Below are 26,854 nucleotides of genomic sequence, written 5' to 3'. Positions count from 1 at the left end.
TACAGAAACTACAAAAGCCCGAAGGTCACATCAAACTTTTCTAAGGAAAAAAGCTTTGCACAACACTCATTTGTACAAAGGCTAAATGTAAAGCATGTACAGTATTTGAACCCAACAGCGGATATGAAAAATGCAACAACTTCTGTGTCAACATAATATCAATTGTTAATATACAGTAGGATAAGAGGCTAATGGCATCGCACCACCACCCGAAAGCACGAGCTGACTGGGATGGCACAGCAGCTCTTCAAGAAAATAAAGACAAAACTACTTGAAAACTATCTCAATCTTACTTCAGTTATTTTCAATATCTTTTAAGTTTTACAACTACGACTTGTTGTAAAGTGTACTTATATACCAAATACAATGAAACATGGCTGGTTTTCATGCTCGTTCATCGGTACTGTAAAAATCTAATTCATCCCCCTATTCATGCATTCTCTTCATTTGTTATGCTCTCATTCATTTTGCTGCCTGGACCCTGGTTTTAGTTCCACTGGCAGGAACAGTCCAGAGGCTCTTGAAAATTGTACTCCACGACTGTGGCATTGCGAGAGCAGTAAAGTGTGACGGAGCGGGTTTGCAGTCCACTCTCGCGGCAGCATTTACAGAACCGGGCGTGACTGTTGATGTTAAAGTTGAATATGGTGGCAGACGGGCATTTTCCATCACAAGAATAGACTGTTACCTGTGAGAGGAGGGGACAGGATGATGACAAGAATACATTTTTTTTAATAATTTAATAATAATAATTTAGCTAGCGTGTCTCTCTTTTCTCACCGGTGCGTTGCTCCTGCAGTCATCTTTTCTAATGGTAGTTCGAATGGCCACACGTTTGCAAGTCTTACCATCCTCTTTACCTACACACACGTTCACACAGAAATAAGATGCATACACAGAGTAACGCTCAGAAATAAAAAAGAATTGACATTCAAAGCAAAAAACATTAAGATGCAAGTTCATACATAAATGCACGCACGCACGCGCGCGCACACACACACACACACACACACACACACACACACACACACACACACAATGGTAAACATATGCTCACTCACATACTCTCTGATCGTTTTACTGCAGAGATCTGTCACTCACACAAACCCGAGAGGCCTATTGAGCAGGTGTTTTTTGTTGCCCAGCAGTAGGAGCTTGCTTTGATTGACAGTTGGGTGACGGGAGGGGCACACTCCTCACAGCAGAGATTGGTCTCTCTTATTGGCTACTGACCTACATTTAAACTTACTTCTAAGCCAATCAAAGCTGGTCAAAAGGATTATGTGTAGAGCTGGAATGTAGGAAAAGAGTAAATGAGCTTCAGCTTTTTCTTAATGGATGAATGTGTAACACTGGAGCTTATTTAGTTTCACAACTGATGTTAACACTTTGATTTGATAAAGCCTTCTTTCTTATATGAAACATTGCATATTGTCTGATGGATAGTTTGGCACTATTAATTAGATTAATGCAAGGTTAGATGTTGTTCATGTTATGGCTGCACAATTAATCGAATATAAATCGTAGCTCATCAAATGAAGCGCTTCCTAAACCAACAGCCAGATGGAGATCGAGAGGTTTTGGCTTCACTTTTGTAGAGCTGTCATGCCGCTACACACGCAACCTAAAAAAAGCAGCCTTTGAAACACTAAATGTTACTGCTGCAGTCTAAAAGAGTCATATACTGTGTATCACATGTTTTGCATGTCTGCTCTCTGTTCTATTATAAAACAGAGAGCAGATGGGCAAAACAGAAAAGCACTGAATTCAGTTAAAGAACAACCTAATTTGATGCAAATATTTGCACATTAGCATAAATAAAGCACAGCATGTGAAAGTGCAATAAAAATATGTTGTCTCTAAAACCAATAATCGTGTTGGATAATCATGATCTCAATATTGTTAAAAAATAATCGTGATTATCATGATGGTATAATCGTGCAGCCTTAGTTCATGTTGTAGTGTGTTTTGGGGAAAGACAATGAAAAGACAAGACAATAAATTACACAATAGACTCACATTCACACAAAGCTTGAAATTGCAGGTGAATGAGTCACTGAGTGCCAGGATGCCAAATAATCATTGTAAGTGGGACAGTGCAAAGTGGTGGTACCTGTGTCACAGTTAGTACTACCAGTGGGGGTTACGGGATTAACGGTAAACGGTAAAACACCCACTCCAGAACCTGGGAGCATCGTCAGGATCGCAGCCGCCGGGTACAAAGAATGTCATGAGAACACACACAAGGTTACGTTTGGTTCACAAAAACACAGTACAGCGTAACACACAAACACACAGAGGAGGAAATCAGTGCAGCTGGCATGCACATGGATTTTATTTCTTTTTTGGGCCACTCCGGGCAGCCAGCCAAGGAACTCAGTCATTTGATGTACTACAAAGAGCAGCTCAGCAGGGCGAACTCAAACCCCTGCACCATCTCGCATCCTCATTGGTAAAACGCTCACCGTGGAGAAACCTTATTGGCCAAACTGCAAGGTCGCTGCAAAAGCGGGCAAGCGGGCAAGGAGAGAAAAATGTCACCACTGCATGTTTATTAAAGCTTTAATCCAAACAATTAAGAAATGTCTCATGACTTAATATCATTTTGTAAAGTAGACATGAAGAACAGTTCACACGACATCATCTTCAAAGCACAAGTCCAGGAAGTTGTATATTGCCTTTGTAATCCTATTAAATGTTGTCATATTTCATCAGCCTATTACATTTATTGATCATTTCCACCAAACATTCCTTCTGTCTAAGCTCTGCTGGCTCTTGTGTCAACAGAAGGGGAACAAACTGGGAAAGCGAGGGATTGTGGGAAATGTAGTGAAAGGCCAACAAATGGCTTTATCTCCACCCTCTACAACAGGCCACCCCCAACCACTCAGCCAAAAAGCCCAACCACTGCCAGGCAACAAGGCGCTCACCACTTTGACAGCTCAAAGCATTACCAGAAGCATCAAATAAATTTGGAGACTCACATGTCCTGCAGCAACCGTCCACATAGCTCTGAACCACACCGCCATTCTGTAGGAAGGAGAGTAAGATGAGAAACCAGAGTTCATGATGGGAAAAACAATTTAAAGAGTCAAAAATAAACATTTTAATACATGACACGGGTGCACTTATCAATTAGCCTCCGGTCATAATTGACAAGTTGATATATAAATATTTGCCAACAGGGAATGAAACATAATAACTAAGCCGTGCTGTTTATTTTTGACACTGTGTTGAATCTGTATTATACAGCATCCATTTTAACAACTATAATTGTGCATTAGACCGGTTCTACCTGAAACTGAATGCAAAAAAACAAGTGGCTTCAAGAGTTTAACCTTAAATTAATTTATAGTACATTTAGAGGTCCTGACCTGAATACACTCTGTTTCATTGAAAGGCGGACAAATCACCCCAGAGGCAAGTATCACTGCACCCACTGCTGTTTCCATGCAGTCGTAACGTGTACAGTTCTCCACCCAGGAACTCCCTGCCTGCACACACAATCAGAATCAGCACTGCTCAATAAAGTGGAGCATTGAGCACATGTGGATGTATTTGTTCTTACAGCAAAAAGCTCTGCTGTCCCGTTTTCATTGTTGAAAGTACAGGAGACATTTTTACAGGAGCCGCAGCACACCTGAGGGTCCGTGGACGTCACGTACACCTGGTGCTAAAAAGATGAGCCGAATGCAGAAATGAAAAATTAGTAAAAGACACAGAAGGGAAGACAAGTAGATGAGGCATGTGCTAAATGTTGTAAATGTGGAAACATACAGGTCCACATTTTTGGGAGCAGTTGACGGAGGATATTTCCATGGCGTAGAAGCCAGAATCTGGATCTATGTGATGCAGGCAGTGAACAGCGTAACACATCTCTCCTTCAAAGTACTGAACCAGAGACTGGCCTGGGCCCAGTACTGTTACCCCTTGGAAAAGACACACCTCTGCTTTCTCTGTACACGCACAGAAAAACGTAGGATAAATAATCATACCCTACCATAAATGACAAATCTTTTTCATGATTAAGATGAAGGGAGCCTGGAAATTGTGACAATCGTCACACTAGTGTCAGGTGTGTGTGTGTGCGTGCGTGCTTTCATGCTTGCGTTACACATACGGCATGTATGCTGAAGACAGCCACAGTTGGTGCTACTGTCTTGAACCTCGACCAGGACTTCCCCCTGAGAGAAAAACAGAGTGCTGACTTGATTGAATTTGCTCACTTTTTCTTCCTTCAAGCAAAGACCTGATTAGACAGGGACTTGGGATGCAGCTTTTTACTAACTTACCACCTGACAGATGGGGGGAGAGTTGTCCTCACATTGGCATTCTGGGAGAGACAGACAGAAAGTTAAAGAAAGAGGTGGCGTGAAGTTTATGCAAATACGTGACACGCATGACTTAATCCAATGATCACCTCAACACCCACCAGCAACAGATAGGATGTATACATATGCATGTGAGTGTTTTTGAGTGTGTACCGCAGTGGTGCTGCAGGCAGCATTGCCCAGGGACAGCGGTTTGAACCAAAGACAGACCAGGTGCACAGGTCGCAGATGATTCAGGGCACAGGTTGACGTCACACACTGCAACACATGGGAGAAAGTACAAGCATGACTTTGAAAACACAGACACAAAAAACACACACATAAAAACACACTCACACACTTACCACAATAGTACTGTGGACAGCAGCTGTTGGTTGTGTTTAGATCCACAGCCAGAATTTCTCCATGTGAACAACTTGGAATGGGTTCAATACATGACTCACACACTGCTCAGACAGAAAAACAAAACAACAAATTCAGTTTTGTTGCTGTAATTGATGGAGGAGCCAAAGATTGAGACAAAGCAGATGGCCAACCTCCTGCCAAAGACTTCAGATTTCCGTTTTACACTGACCTGTGAACCACAATTAAAACTTACCACAAAGGTAAGAGTAGCAGCAGGATTTTTCCCCCCTGACCTCCACTAGGAACTGATCTTCCCTGCAGTTGGGGGCAGACACAGGAGGGCATGCCATGGGGTCACACTCTAAGAAAGACAGTCACAGTAAGGTGTTTAGGCCAAATATCCCATTAAAAAATGAGTTTACAAAATGTCTCAAAACGTTGCAGTCAAAAGTGGAGCAATTAAAAGTTTGTTTTCACCACATCTGTACTCGGGGCAGCAGGACAGAGCACTGTAACCAATCACTAGCCTGTTGCCATTATCACAAGGTGGAGCTTCGCTGTCACAGATGGTCATGTTGCACTCTGACAAGGAGCAAAAAAAGACGAGGAGAAAAAAATAATTGAACGGGTCATATATGTTCACTGAAATGTTGTGATTTTTGTTCTCTGAAATTAGAAGTATTTGGAGGTACTGGTTAGCTAAGAATAGGTGAACCATCACCAGTAATATAATATTACTACAAACCAAGGGAAAAGATTAAACCTCCATCACTCAAATGCAATCTCCAGAAGTTTGTACTTGGATCAGATGCTCTGCTCGGCAAAAAAGAACTTCATCTTTAAACTCACCACAGATCTTCTTTGGGCAGCAGGCTCCTTCTTCCAACACATCCAGTACATACTCTCCCTCCCTCTCGCACAGCGGTATAGGGACAGAGTTGCAGTCTGGCTCGACAGCCACCACAGAGCCATTCTCCATACACTTGTACAGACAGCAGCCGCGGGCAGAGCCATTCCACACCTCGCCAGGGGCCCGGGGGTTACCCTCATTATCTGTGCACACTGGATACATCAAAGCCAAGTAAATACACACTGTATGAGAGTCTAGGAGTAATATACAGTCCAAAATGAATTCAGAGTCTCTGACAGTTCCATTTTCATCACAAAAGGCATGTAATTACTCTGTCACTCACCACAACGATCCTCAGTAACACAGTAAGGGGAGTCAGCGCGGTGCAGGATGGTTCCACCGCGGCACACACACTCCTCTCTGATGAAGGAGCAGGTGGTTTCCTCGTAGTACTCTCTGTTCAGACAGGTGCGGCTGGCGCAGGTGCTCACGCATGGCTGATACTCCTTACCAAGGGGGCACCGCAATGCTACAGGATGACAGGCACTTATCAATGCATGAGCAAATGAGAGACAAGGATAAGTTCACCTGCATTTGTGTTTGTTATTTCTTAGCCTGTGTCTTAGCCTTACGGCAGAAGTTGTGACGTCTCCAGCTGATGCAGACTTGATGTGTGTAGCAGACCGCCACGTACGCCGCCAGAAAGTCACACTGGTGATCCTTGTAGTGCAGGTCCCCCGCCCACATGATGTCACAGAACTGCTCTGGAGGAACCTGAAAACACACAACCAGGCCAAAGTTATTTTAGAACACACAATTAGTCTTTAAAATGTTATGAGAGGGCAATGAAAATGTCCTTCAGCGACGTTGTCAAATAGCTTGTTTTAGCCGCCCAACAGTTCAAAACCCGAGGACCTTAAATTCACACTGATATGAAATAGAGAGAAATCCTCAAATTGAAAACGCTGGACCCAGAGAATGTTTGGCAGACTGATTTTCTCTTTATTGACTCGTCAATCAATCCATATACTGGAGTCACGGCAAAGTAACTAAACACGATCAACCTTGTAAAACGCTGCGTGTATACTGTAGCTACCTTGCTGTGGCATGGCATGAAGGCTCTCTGGTGGAGCATGGAGAGGCATGTGGAGCAGTCCCCGATGGTGCAGTTGTCTCCGACTCTGCGTGTGTGTTCTGTTTCCTCGGTTGTGTGGACTCTCCAAGCCTGAAGGAAGAGCGTCATGTCTCCCACCTCTCGGACCACTGTACCATTGGGCAGCTTCAGGTCATCTTCTGGATTCCCATCACAACAACCTGACATAATGTGCAGACATATGTTTGGTTTAAGTGCGTGTGTGTGTGAGATATATTGGTGCTTTTTCAGTGAATAGTGAGATAATGTGTGCGTGGTTAATTAAACCAAATGGCTCTCAACATCTCAAATTGTCATATCCAATAAGGACTCAAGTCAAAGTGCTGCTGCTGATTGGACATTAAGCCTTTAGGTGCTGATAGCAGGCACTTAGATAAATGAGGCCGCTGCTGATGTCGTGAAAGCTGATGTGTTTGTGTGGACTTACCACAAAGGCCTCGAGTGGGCACAGATGCATTATGAGGAGCGATGTACTGCAGCACCAAGATGCCAGTGCTGTGATACCATTGTATGCTGACCCCGCCAGGTGTGTGGATCAGGTACATGCTGCCTGTGTCTTCCACATAAAGAGAGTGACGGGACAATGGAAGTCGAGCAGGTCTGTAGTTCACTGTCACCTAGAGACAGACGGGCAGACATTATTTACGTGGGATAAGTTGAACTCTTGGCAGTAAATTCGATTAGGAGACTCACCTTGCGATCTAGTCGGTTGATAATTATTCTGTAGGAGGAGGTGGTAATGTTCAGCTTCCTAAAACACAGACCAGATGTTCCACCTGTAGGACTCTGTAGGGGAGTGGAATAAGAGAATGTCATGATACAAGATAATATCTATTGATTGAATAACAGCTTTTGATTTCAATGCAAACACCATTGTAGGGGATGATAGGGGGTGAAGAGAATGTACTCACAGTTCGTCTGATGGAGTTTACACTCTACAAAAAAAAAAAAAAAACATTTCACAAAATAGTTTTAAGATGTTTTATGATGCAATACATATTTTATTCTGGGCATTACCTGGCTGGTAGGACATTTCTCCACGGTGCCAATAATAGTCTCTCTGGGCAGGTTAACCAGGATGTAGGAGCCGTTATCATACAAGGCCACATTGTTGCCATCAAATGTGATGACACGCAGGTCTGACATCACAGTGCAGCGACCTGGCAAAAGCAAATTGTGTCAGTACAATCCAACACAGATCATTGACGTAAACAATGGATTCTAATCACCACCGCTGCCTATTACTGAATCACAGGGCAAATCAGTTTTTTAACATAAACCAAATTTACAGGGGCACTGCCACAGTGGACAGCAGGCGTCTGTGTTGATGAGGATGGGCAGGCCCAGCAGACTGCACTGGGGCTGAGTGGTGTTGTAGCGACAGTGTAGAGAGGAGTTGTGAAGCAGCAGCTCCCCGTTGAAACAGATGAACTCAGCACACTCATCAATGCGGTAGGAGTACGGAGGCTGTGGGGACAACAACACACATTTTGTTTTACAAAGCATGTTTACATGTCTCAGCACTCCTTCATAGCCATCTGCAGAAGGAGTGCACAGTGTAATGTTTATACTAATATCTGTCATTAAAATGAGTGATGTCTGAATTTCATTTAACTGCTTCAGTTTCAAGGTCCTGATATTGTTCATGTTGGCTCACTGTCACACTGTCATTACTTACTGGGACACTTAACATTAAACAGAACAGAGCCATCCTTAATGTTATTACTGACACCTGTGCCTTTCCTACTATGACAAGTCAAAATGTCTGCTGTGAAAAACGCTTTCAGATACCGAAATAATCACTTGAAACCACTGTAAGTAAAGCAGTTAATGTAAGTCATCAATTACATAATGAACTGTCCGATCAATTTGAATACACAAATGCATTTTCAATGTGTTTGCGTGCAAGTATAACACTTACTGTGCAGGGGGTAGTGGGCAAGAGGAGAGGATGTGTGGTTGATGCTTCCTCTGTTACAGAAGACGTGTCAGGACTTGTGATTATTTCTGTGGATAACGGCTCAGTGGTGGACTCGATGGTTGTAGGAAATGGTGCTGTGGTTGTCACAATAGCTGTTGAGGCGTCTGTAGGGGTAGTGGTCTCAATCGTGATGGTTGTGTCCACAGGTGTAGGCTGAGGAGTGGCCGACGTTTCGGTGGTGGTTTCAGGGACAGAAGTGGCGGAAGTTGTGACTGCTGCGGTGGGTGGTGGCTGTGTGGAGGGGGAGGTTAGAGGAGGTGGAGTGGAAGTTACTGGGGATGTTGCCGATGGCGTCGATGGCGTGGTAACGCTGGTTGAGGTAGGAGTGGAGGGCAAGGTGGTGGAAGAAAGAGTAGTAGGGGATTGAGCAGAAGCAGTGGTGGTGACTGTCGTAGCCTCAGTGGGTGCGATGGAGGGAGCTGCTGTGGTGCTGGTTGTGGTCACCCCTGTCGTTACCGTAGTATGAGTGGGGGTCATCTCAGTCGTGCTGAGAGTGGTTGTCTCTGGCCGGGTTGAGGGAGTGAGAGTGGTAGAAACAATAGTGGTGGGAGGAGCAGGAGGAGATGTCGATGGAGACGGGGTCAGCGGAGTGGTGACACGCTCAGTGGCTGATGTCGTACTGGAAGTAGTGGGAGTTGTGGTGGTTGTTGTGGGCCTGACGGTAGTGGAGGAGGTAGTCGTTGCTCTGGTAGCGGCAGTGGTGGTTGTGGTAGTGGTCATAGTGGTGGTTGTGGTTCTTGGCCTTGTGGTAGCAGTAGTAGTAGTAGTGGTAGTTGTAGCGGTTGTAGTTGTTGATGGTGCTGCAGTAGTTCTGTTGGACCGCGTCACATATGCAAAGGGTGTCGGAGTTGGGGGAAGGGACACACCTGGTAGAAACGATTAATATTGAAGTACATATTTTGTATTGATTTAAAAAAAAAATAGAAAACCTTAACTGCTCTATGGCAAAACACTCCGCTGTACTCACAGTCTTCTGCATAGACACATCTTCTGGTGACTTCATCAAGGACCATGTTCTTGGGACAACGTGGGAAGCAGCCTTCCACACTGCAACATATGCAAACTATTTCAGCACCTGAGCTAAGCATTGATAATGTTGGTTATATAATGTGTGCTTTTAATAAACCAAGCCTCTTACGGAGGCAGGAACTGGCATCGGGTGGCAGCTGGGTCACTGCATGTGTGGACACAAGGGCTAGCACAGGCCTGGTAGCGCCACTCACACATCATACGGTAAGGTATCACAAAGTTACTCTCTGCCAGAGGAAGAGAAAAAACACATGATTAGTTCGTTTTTGCATTTATGTAAACACACGTGTATGTCTGTTGGGTACATGCATGTGTTTCTGACCCTCCAGTGTGAAGCTGCTGCTGGCTTTGAAGCCCTCTGAGGAGTCGTATCTCTGAGCTTGTGCAGCAGTACGTGTCAGTGTCAGAAAGATGCCAGGTTGGCCGACAAGCTCGAACGAGGTGTGACCTAGCAGAAACAGCCCCTGGTGCTGGATAAAGGTTGCCCTGTGACTGAACTCTGGCCCTCGACTCCAGAGCTCCAACTGAAGACGGCTGTTTCCTGACACGACAAGGAAATAGTTTGGTCTCTCCGCAGACTCAAGTGACACCACAGGGACACCTGTGAAAATAAGCGTATAGAGGTTAATTCACCCCAAAAACAAAGAGTAGTGTGTAATTGTGTGAATGTGGACGCTCACGAGATGTTCTGTCCTTCTGCAAGCCTTCTGTGATCATGAAGTTGAACAGTAAGCCTGGGGCAGGCAACTGTCCTGGTCTCTCTCTCACCAGAGGAAACACTGAGCTGCTGCTACGATTCACTCCAAACATGGTGTCATTATCAACAACACTCACCAAGGAAAATGGGCCATCACCTAGCTCTACGGGGGAAGCGGGAGAAAGAGAGAGGAAATAGGTGTAGTGACAATCTAGCCGGGAATCAGAGTGTGTAAGGTTTGGAAATGACAATCAAACAAAATAGCTCTCTGAAAACAACTAACCCTCACTCATACGCACCTTGATTATAGTATTCACAATCATAGGCTAAAAGAGAGTAAGACAGTTGAGAAGTTATAAAACATTTCAACAGCTTGAGGTAATATGTGAATGAGATGAAAAATAGCAGAATATTGGTGTTTGTAAAGAGGGACTGGGCAAAGTGGGTCAAAGAGGTAAGCAGGGGTCACATCTCTGACCAAAGTACAATAAGCATATGTGTGTGTGTGTGTGTGTGTGTGTGTGTGTGTGTGTGTGTGTGTGTGTGTGTGTATGTGTGTGTGTGTGTGTGTACACTCACGACAGACAGAGGGCGATCTCCAGTGAATTATGACCCCCTGTTGACAGCATTTGTGTGCATACGCAGCAATGGACGTACAGAGACACTCGCAGTCTCCCCCACGGTTACAATTGCAAGTGTCTGTCAGGCAGTTCCTATAGAACCAGGCCACATCCACCTGGAGGGTACGCACAACATATTTTCATGCTCATACACAAACACACACAGTCACATACAAACAAACACCCAATCATAAAATGAACCAGGCGACTGTCGCTGGGGGACACTGTTGAGGGGGTGAGTAGTTTTCAATTATTCAGACAGGGAAGGAGTGATGAGATATCAGGACAAAGGAATGTGGGTCAACCTCTGGTGCAGAGGGGATCAGATGAGCTCGATGACACACGGACACAATGCATCACCAATGAGTTGGTCTGTCCAAAGGCACAGTTAACTGTCCCTCTGTGTTTATGACACGGGCTACCGCAATGCACAAAAACAGCACACTTCATCCCATCAAAACTTTGATATGTATTGTTACCTTCCCTTTTGAATGTGAGAAGCACAACTATTGATTAGGGTAGGGTGCTGTAACCTGAGTGTAGCATCAGGCTTGCAATGTAATACAGTCCCGTTATTAAAAAGGTTCTCTGGAGTAATTCAGACACCTTTATTATTTTCTATACTGGTTATGAACAATCAAAAAAAACATTCTGTATCAACACAATCTGTGAAATGTGGGCAGTATCATGCAATATAAAGGAATCCTATCTTACCAGCAATACTGAATGTATTGAAACAACAATAGTTACTGTAAAGTGTATCCGTTTTTACATGTGTCAGTTGTCCTATACCTATACCGCAGGGTGCTCTCTAGTACAGTACAATTTCTTTCTTTTCTCACATTCTTTCTGTTCGACCATGCATCTCCCTTGTTCATGAGTTTAAGTTGGACATTGGCTACCAAAGATGTCCTGTCATGCAGATTATACAAACCAGACAAACTGAATGTGTCTTTGCAGAAAAAGGACACTTACATTCTGAGAAGCCAGAAAAAAGTTGTTTTTTCTTAAGAAAGCAAGCTTTATAAGTAACTTCCATGGATGGGTGCTTTTCTCTCCCATTATGATGTGGATACAACTCCAGCAAAGCCACTAAAATATGTATGTTTGGATAACTTCATTGGCATTAAATATGACCTCCCTTACTTCAGTTTTGACAAGAAATCTGAATGTGACACTCACTTCTCTTGTCCTCTAACCATGAACTTATAGAATAAAAGTGTCATAGCAGCTAACTACTACCCTTCAGATCTATTTATTTGTGTGAAACTGTGTTTTCTACAACGACCCAAGGAAAAGAAAACAAACTCTTCCTGGTAAAGTGACTAATCAGTGCAGATGCCTCCCTGCCACCTATTACAGAATGATAAGTAAAGAACAAGGCCATGTTTCTCACTATACTACAAACAAATGTGCTCATATTGTATTGCTAGGTTACAGTGCCAAATAACAAGCATATAGACTGCAGTGCTGAACATCACAAATTAGCAGATCTTGGTCTCTGGGCTAAGTCATAAAAACTGAATGGGATACTACAGGATTCACTTACTCACTGTTACTTTAATAACAAGGCGGAAATAAACAATGTTTTCATGTGCGATGTGTCTGTTTCTTATTAAGAAGGGAGTAATGCTCAAACCAGTGCCATGACAGCACTTACTTACGAGGCGAAGTATATAAACCATCAATAATCATATCATGCGGAAAGCACATTAAAAGCATCACACGTGAGAACAAAGGAATTGTAAAAGAAATATGCGTGTCCATTATGGTAAAGTAAGTCTGGGTGTCCCAATGTTATCTTTGGCTACTGTATTTATGAGGTGTTCCCTTTACATACTGTATATACATAGCTCCATCTGCTGGCCACATAGAGAAATACAAAACTGTAATAAAACATTTAAGTGTGTGTGTGTCTGTCTGTGTGTAGCATTGGAGCGTATTCACTGGGATCAGTTAGAGGAGTTGTTCCCATAACCCCTCACCAACCTTTACTCCCACTGCTGCAAGATAACCTTTCCATGTTTGTGTGTATGTGTGTGCGCCAGTTCAATGGCACTCACCACGTTGTGACAGGGTGCAAAGACATCGCTGTAGAGGAGAGCACACTCCCTCTTGGCGTACGGCTGTCTGCCTAAGTCGCCTTCACACGGTCGCTCAACTACATAGTCACTTTCACACTAAAACACACAAAACACACACACGGAAGGTGATTGAGTGTCTGATTACTTTTAAATATCACAGTGGACTCGAGGGAGACACATACATTACAGGAGCAACAGAGAGCTGGAGAGGAGTGAAAGAGGGAGTGGTGGGAGATTCACAAAGACAGAAAGACAGAAAGACAGAAAGAGGGTAAGGGGAGAATCAATGGAGTGGAGGAGCTGGGCTGACTCATACCTGTCCCAGGGCCCAGCTATCTCCAAAGGTCTGTGCATTATTGACTTCCATGTGGCTGGAGGTGGTCAAATCGTTCACTGTCACACTGTCAAAATTTCCACACAGCCCACTGAGAAGGCCCTAAATTAGAAAGAAAAGACACTGAGCCATGTGTTCAGAGTCCTTTCATAATAACAGTTTATAATATAATGAAATCTGCTCCTGGTCCAGACCTTCCACTGAGGTCCGGCTCTAATGTGAACAGTAGTCTTGCGGTCCCAGAGTATGGTCAGGTCCTGGTTCGAGAAGTGAACCACAGTGTAGTAGCCGGCCTTCCAAAGCTCAAACTCTGATCCTCGACCTACAACAGAGGACGGGCTCTAAGGCAAGACAAAAAAAGGAACCTGATATGAGCAGAATTCACTGGATTTGTATTGATATATTTCTTTTACATATTTGTTAGAGGAAAAAAGAGACACAGGTATATAAATGAAGTGGTAAAGAGAGAGCGTGACTGTGTGGGTATAGTCCATACAGGGCTGCCAGAGTTGTCGGTGAAGTAGATCTTGGTAAGTCCCACGTGAATGACCAGTATTTTCATGCACACAATGCCGCTCTCATAGCAGTCTTTGTTTTGAGCAACAATGGACACCTCGGTTTCTCCTGAACTCTGGTGAGAGGGAAAGACAAAATATTACTCTCGCGAGGGAGGGAAGTCTTGTCAGCTCCTCTCATCTCCGTCACAACACAATGTGTTTTGTATGTTTGTTAAGCCCTTTTTCTTTAGCCTCAGCAGGCAGAAACCAGAAATATAACTTGAAATTTGACTGTACCTGTTCAGAAAACAGTGTCATTCTGGATACATGAGGGGTGACAAGAAGAGGAAGCACCTCTAGGCAATTAAGACACAGCTCTGACCTGCTTCCCCATTCTTTTCATGTCTGCACGGTGGTCGGCAGCCTGTCAGGTCTGAATTGGAATGTCTGTTCTGCTAATTCTAATTCTATATCCCTGGGAGCGCAGGAGTCCTGGGGTTTGAAGTGAACACTGGTCTCTTTGTGTCGCTACAGCTTTGAGCATCGTCTGCTAGCATTACCGTGGTGCAAACCCAGCAACACACACACACACACACACACACACACACACACACACACACACACACACACCTTAATCTGCTCTAATTAAAAAGCCCTCTCTCTTCCAAGGTAACAAGCTTGGATGTTCTTTCCCTGATCCAAACCAGTCTTGGTCAGGAAACACAGAGGATGCTGCTTCTTTGCACTTAAACACATACATTTTCTCTCACACACACACTTCTCTGACACAGTCTAGCACAAGCATTCTTACACCACCTGATTAGCATTCCAGTGCCCAAACTGAATCTATGAATTTGTAAGGTCAATTACGTCATTTTACACTTTTATTTGCACATGTAACAGTGTACTTATAGAGATCCACACACACAATGAATCTACTCACTTTAAGCAAGTAGACCTGACAGTCAGAGTAGTAGTCATACTCGAGGCCATCGAAGGTGTGGTAGTGTCTGTCGCTGTAGGCAGTACAAACAGCTGGACACGGTGAGTAGCTGCAGTTAAAATAGCCACGGTGACACACACTGAGGAGACGGACAGGCAGATGAACATGAGAAGAGTAAAGTGAAACTCATTGTACTATGAATTATACAATTTTATGTTCTGAGATACAGTTTGTTAGAAATGACTTCATACATGCAGAATTACACATACTAAATGCAGTAAAACATGAATATGTTCAGTCTGATGTTTCTCCATCTATGGGAAAATACAAATGGGGAGTGCAGTAAAGGTGTGTACCATTTGTAACATGGTGTTTCCACAGTTTCTCCAGGCAGGTATTCAAGGCCCAGCCAGGCACAAGGGCAGTTCTCTGGATAGTAACACTTGCTATGATGCAGCACCAGCCTTCACAGGTAAAACATAACTTAAGTAGGACATACAGAACATGCAAACAGCTGAATTAAAACACATACTACAGTAAGTTAATTTCCCAGTTCTGTGATTTAATATAATTTAGGAGTGGAAAGGAAATAAGAAAACCTTCCACTGAATATGGTCAAGTTGCCCTTGATGAAGGCTTTCAGTTTGAAACTGACACAAGCATACACGACTGTACATGCTCTGTCAGTGTTTCTTGAATAAATACACAACAAAGACTAAACCTGTGGTTTTGTTCATTGATTACAGATGACTACTGACTAGTTTCCAGGCCGCCACTGGTTTCAGTTGCTTTCATTACAGCATGAAAATCCACTTGCAGAGACTTGATTTAGTGTTTTGTAATCCATTATAATCAACATTTAGCTTCCTTAAGTTGTTGATTTTTTTGCCAAAGTTACATTATCTTAACTCAGTTGCAAGCAGGGACTAATGCAAAGAAATGGTCACTCTGATAAAGCACTGATCTCAAGCATTTTTTCACACAATCTGCAAGTAGATGTTTATTCTGAAATGAACTGAGTGAACTGGAAAAATAACTTTTATGGTCTTTGTAATAGACAACAATATTGGAAGGCAGCAGATGCGTATTTACCCTGGAGGGCAGACGCAGCCAGGGATGCATGGTGTGTTTGGAGGGCAGGTGAGGTTCAACATCAGGTTACGGCAGGTCGGTGCACAGGCCACGCCTCCTCTCTGCTCGCTGCAGCTGTGGTACACTTTACCCTCTGGACACTCCCCGACCTCTACACTATCTGGCTCTACGCACATGCACGAAAACACACACACACACACACACACACACAGACACATTTAAGAAAATCAATTCCCCAGTCGCCTTAAACATCAAACACAACAGCCAGTCATGGGAAACAAGCTACATCCACAGACATAAGGCTCTTGATTTCAGCAAGAGGGACACAGCCTGAAACGGCACTTTGTTGTTGGAAAGAACGAGAGCAGGAACTGAGGGGAGGGGGGGGGGGGGAGTGCGGAGAGGTTACCTTTTTCCTCTGGCACACACTCCATCTTCCCATTTCTGCACAGGCTGATGGAGGAGACAGGAAGGGAAAGAAAAAGAGGTTGAGTGTTCAGGAAAGAGAGTAATGTTATCAAATACAAGGTTAGTTTAAGAGCTCTACGTCTCATTTGACAATCACTTAAGCTTTTATTGCTTTCTCAGCCGTATTAGACAGAAAGTGTGTGCGTGAGGATTTTACACTGTGTGTGATCAGCAGAGCAGCCAAAGTGAGTTTTCACTTTTCAGTGAAGGTCAGGGCCAGCTGTGACTCACCAGGGGCCAGAGGCGCTGAAGGTCACCTCCCCTGGCTGTGACACAACACCCATGGAGTAACAGTGACACTGAGACCTGAGGAGAAACTTTATTCTAATTACATTGACTCAGGACGAGGCTTTCTCTGTTGGTGTTTGCATGTAGGTGTGTTCCAGCCAAATAGCAATTGATGACTTTTATTAGGATGATGTATGAGGTGGCGAAGTCTTACAGTTGCACACAGCGCTGGCGCACATCGTCATGGTAACTGCCGTTTGGACAGCCACACCCCTCGGCACAGTCGCCAGGGTTACACGTCTCCGTGCTAGACAGTGCACGACAGAAACGCCCACAAGACGACACACAAGAGTGGTACAGCATGCCTCCAAGACACACCACTCCTGTGCAAACACACACACACACACACACACACAATTAGGTTTGTACTGTGTGAGCCACATCAAAGACATCACCCTGACGGACAATAACGTTTTTCTGATTCTGAACAAAGACAAATACTCAATCCACACATATAGCACCATTTCACTCAACATTTAAAAGTATTTTTTGAAAACAACACAGTATGGATAAAACCCAGTTAAATACTCACCACATTCAGAGACGTGTGATCTGAAATTAACGTCAACTCCGTGTTTGGAGCAGAGGTAAGCGTAGTGAGCCAGTGCTGTGCACAAACAGCTGCTTCCACAACGACAGGCCTGGTAGCGGCACTGCTGCTGGTAGATGTTTGGACTGATGTAGCCATGACACGGGGCAAACACACTCCCCAGAAGCACCTCACACTGGGATGCATAGAATACTAGAACATATACAGCAGTATATAGCAGTATTACCTACTTGCTATATACCAATGTTTGTACTTTTGAATCAGAAAACACACGCTATATACTGTAATATTTACAGGAAAGGACATACAATATAGACAACTGCAAGTCGGAAACTTTCAACTCCCTGGTGATCTCCCTGCAGCCAGCTGCAACCTTGTTAAAGCTTTTGTAGTGAAATGAAGAGAGGTATGGTACAGATAACTTCTCATTTCAACTCAAAGCAAGCAACAGGAATAAATAGAAACGTTCAGCTCAAAACGGCGCGCAGAGCAATGCTGCATCGGTCACAGCCAGTTAGGATAGGGTACCACAATGCGCAAGATTAGATATCCCAATAGTTCGAACCTATGTGTCATTTCTGGCTGCCTTTGATAACCGTATTAAAATAATATTTCGGATGTCCGGATGTACAGTGCAGTTTGTAGAGCTGCTGGCATTTAAGCCCATGGAATTTATCCTCCTCATGTGAAGCATTCTGTAGCTTACTTTTCATTTTCTTAATACCAAATCAACGTAAACACAGTAAATACACCCAAAAGGCTAAAAACAGATGACGGCATTATTACCATTGTGCTGGTTCATCTCACATGGGTCTATGATGGGCAGGTTCACTGGAGCCACACAAGCAGAAGAAACCTTCCAAGCATTGGCATGAAGCTGAGGTGTGCCCTCTATCATTCCTGCTGGGGACCTATACACACACACACACACACACACACACACACACACACACACACACACACACACACACACACACACACACACACACACACACACACACACACACACACACACACACACACACAGTCAGGTAGAGTGATATTTTAAACATTGATCTATAACTGGGAAGTACTTGCTCACAGGAAGTCATCTCGTAGATTTCCATTGAAGGTTCCACAAAGGCCCAGCGTCTGTCCACGCCACTGGCTGTCCAGCTGCAGATAGACCCGCCCCCCTCGACCATCATAATGCAGCCTCAGACCAATCCCTGCCTTCAACTGTGTAAACACGGAGGTCAGCTTCTGCACTTCCAATGCATCTATGTACCCAGAAACAAACATCGAAACCCATGATCAAAGATGAAATTACTGTCAAAGAAGGCAGACGTAATCATCTTTTTATTACCTTACGAAGAGGAATTATTTCAGCGTAATTATTTGATATGTAACATAAACCTGTGGTTTATTAAAGAGCTTTTGTGATTCCTACCATCAACATAGGGCAGGACAGGCACCGGGTTAACACCAATTATCACCTCCCCCTCTCTGGTCAAAGTGATCTGTCGACTCACATCTTCATCCAACACCACTGTCACTGACTGAATACACACCTGCTGCTGTAGACACACAGACCACACAGACGGCCGGTTATATCTATGTAGAAAGAAAACTGCATGGTTGTTGAGTGTGTGTGTGTGTGTGTGTATACAAGTAATCATGCACGCTACCTCTGCACAGGTAGTATATTGCAGCGTGACGGCGAATCTGCTGCTGCTGCGGCTCTTTGCCAGGACGTACTGACACGACCCCGGCTGGAGAAACATCCTGCCGTCGAATGTCGTCACAAACACGTCACCGACCACCGAACACTCGGCTAAGAAGGGAGAAGAGGTGCCGTAATTGATCTGTTTCCCCTTCAGTAACTGACCTGTTCTGAAAGCGTAAACTCACCTGTGCAGTTGTTCTCAGTGCAGTTCCACACTCCTCCGAAGCACACACTAAAAGAACATACAGTAGGTTAACAGCACATTGGCAACGCTATAGTACATACATCAGACCGGCACATATGGGTACTTCAAAAAAACTCAAAGTAGCACCACTTTTTAGGGGACAGAAAACCGGAGATCCTATAGATGTCAATGTCATTTGACGTGTGTTTGGATCGTAATTTTTGTTTGTATGCATGTAATTCTTGTTAAACTAGTCAATAATCATTTTGCAACACTGACTGAACCTGAGCATTCGCAATACCCTAATAAGTTGAAAGTTGATCGCCGTCATGACCTTTCAGTCTCCCCCCTCCATGTTGATCAAAGACCACACACAATTAACAGATATTGCTTATCTGGGCATCTATACATGTTTGATAGAATCCCCAGGTGTGGTTAGGCTACATGTCAGTGTTTTCTGTAAGTAACCAACCTGTTTGATCTCGGCTAGGCTGACAAAAAAAGCAATGCACTGACTTGCACAGCTCCATAGATAAGTACCGGCTTTTAATGGATTATTATCATTATTTACAAATGAGCACATGCTTCTTCACCTTTTTCTGTCTAAAATAATCTGAAATAACATTTATAATGAAATGAAATGAATCAAACAAAGTTTATGTAGAAAAAAGGCTGGCAGCAGCACTAACGTTGTCTGTGTGGACACCACACGACGCAGCAGTTCAGCAAGGCAGCGTCACACGCCCGGCCATGACGCTACTATACTGTATGACGGTACTACAGCACCACTCAAGCAAGCAAATATCAACATATATTATTAGGCGCAGCCTTGGCGATGACGCGATGCTGGACTGATGCATGCTCACGAGTGATTACTTTACCATACTTACCAAACACTACATCCCTGTTGAAGCACATGTCCTTGTACATATGAAGTACCATGGTAAACACATGGACACTGAGAAACAGCAATACATGTTCCATTTTGTAGAATTAGACCTGTGGAAAAGAGGATTGAAAAGTTAAGAGTAAGTTCAGAGGTCAATCAACTAACATTATTTAACAGTAATTGGTCGAGAATTAGATACCATCAGGGCAGTAGCAGCCATCCAGACAATGCAAGTTGGTTCCTAGACACTCTTTTTCAAATGTACAGGTGGGTGGACAACAACTGATACAGTCTCTATAGACAAAACTCTCCTCGCAGCCATCATCTACATACAAACACAAACACCTGAGTTTCAGACAAAGGCAGATTACAGAGCATAAGCATGGAATACATGTTGACCTAATAAAAATGTACGTTGCGCCTCAGTCGTAACTTACAACAAGAAGGGAAGCTGTCTCTCCACTCTCTTACTGGGTATCCAACATGTGAGCAGGCTCTGGTGTATTCAACCAAGGCTCGACAAAACGTTTCCTCATCATCAGATCTAACAAAAACAAGAGGAAGAAAAAAACTACATATGAATTGTTTTTGGGAATTGTATTTATTTCATTTGAAAAGTCTCTACAACTGAAGCCTGTGCTGTAGCTAAAGGTTTATTCTGTAACTGGGCTTACACTGATAACAACAAAGAAAAGACAGGCTGAAGAAAAGGTTGAATGTATCAACAAAGTGTTTTGACTTACACACAAATGTCAGACACACAGCTGGCCACAAAGGGATTTGGGTCAATGTTTTCATGACACGACAGAAATGGGAAGAAGAGAAGTGCACTGCATTTCTCTATGGCATCCTGCACACATTCACAATAAATACAGTATGGTATGAATATAAAGCACATAATATAATATACAGAGAGGTACAGCAAAACGAACACTGCTGCAGTCTTTTAACTCACAAGGACCATCCTCTTAAAACATCAACAGAGATGTCAGTTGTTTTGTCTTTGAATCACGAGAAAGCTAACTAAACAAATATTTACATGGTATACGAAGATGACATACAATTGAGTGTATGCCAATAGTAATACTGAGTAGAGAGAAAGTGTCTGTGGTTCTTACATCCATATCTGACTCAGAGTGGCAGGGCCCATTGAAGTCAAGGTCCACTGAGGGACAGGCTCTCTCGTGAGGCAGGTCCACTGCCCAGCTGTTAGCAAACACTGCAGGTTCGTCTGTCCGAATGCCTGAAACACACAGCCAACAGATACATTCATTGTTAAGCACATACGAGGGGTAAAGAAACAGTACAGTTGATGCACTATTCAAACATGAACACATTTATTTCTCTTTCCATATTGTCATCAAACACATATACATTAAACATAAAATATAGTTTGTTGTATTAATCCAATAAAATAAAAAAGAAATTGAGCATTAAGAGGAAATGTGATAGAATTGTGTTCGTAAATGTCTATTGTAGCTTTATAGTCGGAGCCTTTCCAGTTGTTTTCCCTCTTTCTCTCAGCTCATCCTCGCTCTAATGGAAAGCTCTCTGCTCAAACAAGTAGGGGACTGCAGTTCATATTACTGGTCATCTGAGGAAGAATTCTTGCTCCTTCCAGCCATTCAAACCCCAAACTATCGGTTCTCCCCTATCCTTCCACTCTGTTCTCCCACCACTCCTATAATTGGCCAGAATCAGTGTGGAGTGTATAATAATAATAATTGAGGTGAGTGGGTGCTGAGAGAAGGGATAAGCGGATGGGGGGGGGGGGGGGGGGGGGGGGCGACTCTTACCACGGGGAGTGGTGAGGTCATCGCCAGCAAGATGGTTGAAGTTCCCACATAGGCCGCAGGGGCCCCCCTGGTGCTCCTCACTCATCTTCAGGTAGACGCCCGAGCCTCCATCCCAGGCCAAAGAAAAGCCAAACACGCTCTTCACCAGCAGGTAATCGGCCAGTCGCTCAATAAACACACCGCCAACAGTCTGAGGCAGACTTAACCTGACATTTCAGAGACAGACACGTCAAGAGAGTGACAGAGAATGCAAGCTTTTTGAAAATCATGCGCAACGATAACCCAGTGGGTGTTGATGGGGCGGTGAGTCACTGAGTTGTTTTTCCATTTCTGTTCTTACAGTTTTGTGTCAAGATGTTTTTAATTGAAGACTCTCGAAATCTATCTGCGTCTTTCTCTTTCTAAATCAGAAGCAACACACACACACACACACACACACACACACACACACACACACACACACACACACCTGCGGCCTCCCTGGTGGACCTGATATCCAGAGATGTGGATCTCCTCCTCATTTGGGAAGAACAGACTGAGAGCTCTTGGGCATGAATGCACACTTCCGTCACACACTCTGCTGTTGTGGACCTGAGAAGACAAGAAAAAGATGAAAGAGATATTTTTTTAAAGGGTCACAGGGGGAAAAGGATGGATGTGTATTACTGTACTAAGGATTAGCCACGGCCTGTAACCTAAGCTAGCGTTCTAAAAACCAGTCACCTGATGCTGCAACCAACTGCCACAAATGTCTGTTGTGACATACCCTCTGAATTGCTGCAACAACTTGATTTACTTATGTTATAACTATCAAACAATGTCTGACAGAGGATGCAAGGCATAGACAGAGTTAGAAACGTTTTAAGACCTTAATTTCGAAATACCTTAATCAGCAATGTTACACAAGTTTGACGTTATTCGCATTATTTGTCAGCTTAAAGGAAAACATTTTTAAAATCCTCTATTTTGTTATTATTAACAAAAGGCAGGAAAAGACCAGAAATGACAATTAATCGGTTAGTTAATCTGTTTAAAATGTCCTAATGTTAGCAAATATTACTCAAACATAAACTACATTTCTATGGTAGGAAAGAAACATATCACCCAGTCCAACAGTGTGGCTTACTAATGTGTTTTTGGAAAACAATAGTATATTAGGCTTTGACTAAACAATAGTTTTGGTCTTTTCGTGAGATTTATAGGCAACAAAAACAGAGAATATCACCAGACTTATCCTTTAAACAAGGCCAGGAAAAGTCCGCTTTTAAAGGAGTAGTTCGGGTGTTTTGAAGTTGGTTTGTATGAGGTGCTTATCGTCAGGGTATTACCTACAGTAGATGGCGGTCGGCACACCGTCAGTTTGAAGACGCAAACAGGACGGGAGCAAAGAAATGTACTGCTGTGGATGGGGGCAGCAGCAAAACGTAATTTAGACACCTAAAAGAAAGACCCACCTATTACAAAATCAATATCATTTCAAATTGTCGTTATATATATATAACTGAAGTGAAATTGTTTTGTGGGGCTTTGAAGAGAGCATAGATAGGTTTCACTTTTAATTCAGTTCCCTGTCGGTAAGGACTGCCTGGCGGCAAGATACAGCGGTGAAAATATCATAAACATAGCGAACACTTATTTAAAGTGGGCTGTTCTCTTAGGTGTCTAAAATAGGTTTTGTTGCTGCCCCTGTCCACAGCAGTACATTGCTTTGCTCTCATGTATCTACAAACTGTGCGCATGATGAACACCATATAGTTAACACACTGACTATGAATACGTACCTCATACAACCTCACTTCAAAAAACCATAACTATCCCTTTAGTATGAGTTTTAAATGCAACATATTCGTGTAGTCTTCTAGTGTAGACTTCTGTTCCCAAATTTAAACTGTAAAATTATGTAATAAGTCAAGAGGAACATGCTGTATGCCAAACACAGACAATTTAAAACTAACCAAAGGAATATGATAATTACATCTTTTAGAGGGTTGACAATAACTGTTATATAACCCTTATCTAACTCCTGTTTGTCAAAGGATTTTGGTTGGTTAAAGTATATATAACATAAAAAATGATGCTGAAGAATTTTAGCTTCTTATTGTGACTTATGGATTATTTTAGTTTGAATGTAAACATGGTGTTATTGTAAAAAAGCCAAACGACCCCGTATACATACAAGTTCAATTCTGGTTAAATATTTCAGTGGGTAATTTCGATCTGTGTGCTCTTACCCACACCGTGTACTGTGGTGCAGCTGAGTGGCAGTCCTGGGCCAGGATATAAGAGCAGGTTCCAGGGAAGTAGAAGTATATTCCATCAAACGTTTCGTAGTGGTGCTGACCCCACGACCTGCAGATCGCGTCTCTATCCTGGCCCTGGTTAGGTACTGAGAGGAAAATGGACAATTCACTCAGACGTTCAAACATTCAGTTTCATGTGGTGACGCAAATCCTTTTTTGTCAAACTAAGAGGGTAAGTTATCATCTTCATTCATCTTATCAGTGGAAAATGAATACCCACATTTTCTTTAAAAAAAAAAAGAGCCCTCTGTTACAGGAAATCCCCATAGCTGGTAATGCAGAGATAATGCCTAAGACCCTCCCTGCATAATTTAATTACAATACAATTCAATTAACAAAATGTCCCAATCATATTGAACATTTTTAGAACATGTGTTCTGTGGCATCAGCTCTGATCCCTGACCTTCAAAATGTTGCATTACAGGTGGGAAGCTTGACTATTTGTCTTTAAATGAGGCTTTTATGATCTTTTTGAGAAACCTTGTTATTAATGCTACTATGTTTTACTCGACTGTGCTAAATATGTGTAGTATTTATCTTCTTGTTGATAGTCTATTTTAGGATTTCATTTCCAACCTCAGTTCAGTTACAGGTCCCTAAGGAACTACTGTATATTGTTTCCAACATGAGAAAAGATAAATGTCTTTGACATAATTACGACCTCAGATCTCCTGATAGTCCGTATAAGGAGTCTGTTCAGAATATAGAAACCAGAACCTTCATCACTCAGCCCTTACCCTATTACCTTACTGCATGTGATTTTATATCTGCTGCTGTAGGGAGTAAAGTCTATGTGTATATGTGTGTGTGTGTGTGTGTGTGTGTGTGTGTGTGTGTGTGGGGGGGGGGGGGGGGGGGGGGGAATCTGATAATTAATACTGGAGTGTGTGCATGTAATTAACCTTTGTTGAATGATTGGTGAGTCTGATGCGCACACACACGGAAACAATCTCATACACATTCCTGTTTAAATGAGTGTGTAACTGTATACTGTATGCTGATATTAAAAATGTGTAAGCCTGCTCACCAATGAGTCTGTTGCATACCAAGAATGGTTGCTTGTCAATCCACAATAACACTGTCATGTGGACGATATTCTGACAAATCTGATCCCACACCAAAGGAAGATAATGTAGTTGTTTGTGTGTGTTTGTGTGTCTTACTCACTGATCTGGCAGCGGTCTCCCAGTGCCTGGAACTGAGCACAGTCACACACACCGCCCTCCTGACACCAGCCACCATTGAGGCAGCCACAATATTCTGGGAAAGACATGAACCAGCTCGAGTTCATTTATCCCCGTCTATCTGGGTAATGATGGTGTTAAGCATCTGTGAATGGGTCGCTTCATAAGCAGCATATTTACCTGAAGAGGAATCTCTGGCTGTGTAGTTGTGTAGAAGGCTGCGTGACAGAGTACCCTCCGACAGCAGCGGTCTGTATGTCTTGGAAAACAATAAACACTTAGAGTAGTTCCTTAAACAAGTCTTACGTTTTTAACAGCATCAGTGACACAGTGCTGAACCGTTGGTAACTCGCCACTGTAAGTTAAAAGTTGCGTCAGATTGAGTGGGAGAAAGTGTATGTGTGTCTCATTCTTTACAAAGACAGCTTTGTGCCGGTTAGGGTGTTGTGCGCTTGTGGGTGCCCTGAACTCCTCTGGTTCTCTTAGGTGTAGTGTACCAACCTCCTCCCCGAGGAGATCCCGTTTCCTCCGAAGTGCATTAGCCCTTCTGCACACACACACACAAACATGCACATTAGTGGGAAGAAACAGTCAGAGGGGAGACTTAAGTGCACTTTACACCACTTGAATTCGGACTCCACACTATTCTTAACTGAACCCTCACATGCACACAAGTGGACTCGCAAACACACTCATCTCGGCCACACACTCTAGTGACAGAAACAGAAAGTGCAAATGCATTAATCACTGTCTGCTATACAATTGTGAACATGACCTGGGAAATATCATACAGATACATTTTTATTACACAATTTTACTTGTATTTTGGCCACACTAGTAATGTCAGGACATATTTTCTGTTCCCTTTCTTCCTACGATTTACCTCTGTATTCTTCCTTCTGCCACTGAAAGTCGACTCTGAGCTCCTAAACACAAAGTTATACAATCAACATTACATTTTTTAATTATGTATCCGTTATTTATTATAAAAAAATTGTTGAAATGTAGCTAAATGAAGATCAAGAGGAGTTCTATCTGAAACATTTTAGTAATTCGCATCTGTGTCATTTGTAATGATTTAGCAGTTAGATGCCATGTTAGGAAACAACAATATGAAAGAGCAGTAGGGGAGAGCAGTATGCTTTATGATATGTATAAAAGCAAATGACCACTGACATATAATAAAAAGAAAGAAAGGTTACACCAATCATATTAACAAATAACTTGTAATACAAGTGTATGTGACTTACTAATATAAAGAATAGACTATTAATATCCCTCTATGTTAAATGTAGTTCACATTCATATCTGTGTAGCAAACTATATTAGAAGACTATTATAAACATTTTAGGAGACAAGTAAAACTGTCAGACTCACCCTCAAGTAACAGCAAGTGGGAGATTGAAAACGACATAAGAAGAAATCGTTTCACTGTCCACTTTAAGTTCATTTCAGAGTCCGAAAGGCAGTTCCGTCGAAACGTTAACGGTGCATCTCAATGGTCCCGGGAGGAAAGGGTTTAAGATGTTTGGTA

The 26,854-nt window shown here is 43.0% G+C and overlaps 1 protein-coding gene across 1 annotated transcript; it reads right to left on the bottom strand.

The window, feature by feature from the left end:
- Positions 1-487: 487 nt before the first annotated feature.
- On the bottom strand, positions 488-26,770 carry otogl (otogelin-like; the record flags this gene model as incomplete). The annotated part of the gene is made up of 57 exons (XM_079162523.1): positions 488-688; positions 781-860; positions 2,985-3,030; positions 3,375-3,494; positions 3,569-3,673; positions 3,778-3,956; positions 4,121-4,184; positions 4,293-4,333; positions 4,485-4,589; positions 4,676-4,777; positions 4,930-5,037; positions 5,154-5,258; positions 5,526-5,738; positions 5,870-6,055; positions 6,159-6,300; positions 6,623-6,840; positions 7,107-7,296; positions 7,373-7,465; positions 7,591-7,614; positions 7,697-7,839; positions 7,969-8,146; positions 8,601-9,526; positions 9,628-9,707; positions 9,799-9,916; positions 10,012-10,290; positions 10,370-10,549; positions 10,686-10,712; positions 10,966-11,122; positions 13,070-13,186; positions 13,407-13,526; positions 13,619-13,765; positions 13,921-14,055; positions 14,865-15,003; positions 15,221-15,328; positions 15,957-16,122; positions 16,366-16,409; positions 16,656-16,730; positions 16,867-17,035; positions 17,245-17,454; positions 18,049-18,173; positions 18,344-18,521; positions 18,692-18,818; positions 18,930-19,075; positions 19,153-19,199; positions 20,042-20,150; positions 20,240-20,365; positions 20,478-20,584; positions 20,784-20,890; positions 21,159-21,283; positions 21,837-22,042; positions 22,306-22,427; positions 24,068-24,222; positions 25,304-25,396; positions 25,501-25,579; positions 25,822-25,867; positions 26,204-26,246; positions 26,698-26,770. The coding sequence occupies 57 exons, from the start codon at positions 26,768-26,770 to the stop codon at positions 488-490; spliced, it is 7,854 nt and encodes a 2,617-aa protein (XP_079018649.1).
- Between the last annotated feature and the right edge of the window lie 84 nt (positions 26,771-26,854).

The sequence above is a fragment of the Pholis gunnellus genome, assembly GCF_910591455.1.
Source record: "Pholis gunnellus genome assembly, chromosome: 7".
NCBI classification, from domain to species: Eukaryota; Metazoa; Chordata; class Actinopteri; order Perciformes; family Pholidae; genus Pholis; species Pholis gunnellus.
Note: the sequence above shows the minus strand (reverse complement) of the source record. Positions and strands in the feature narration are given on the sequence as shown.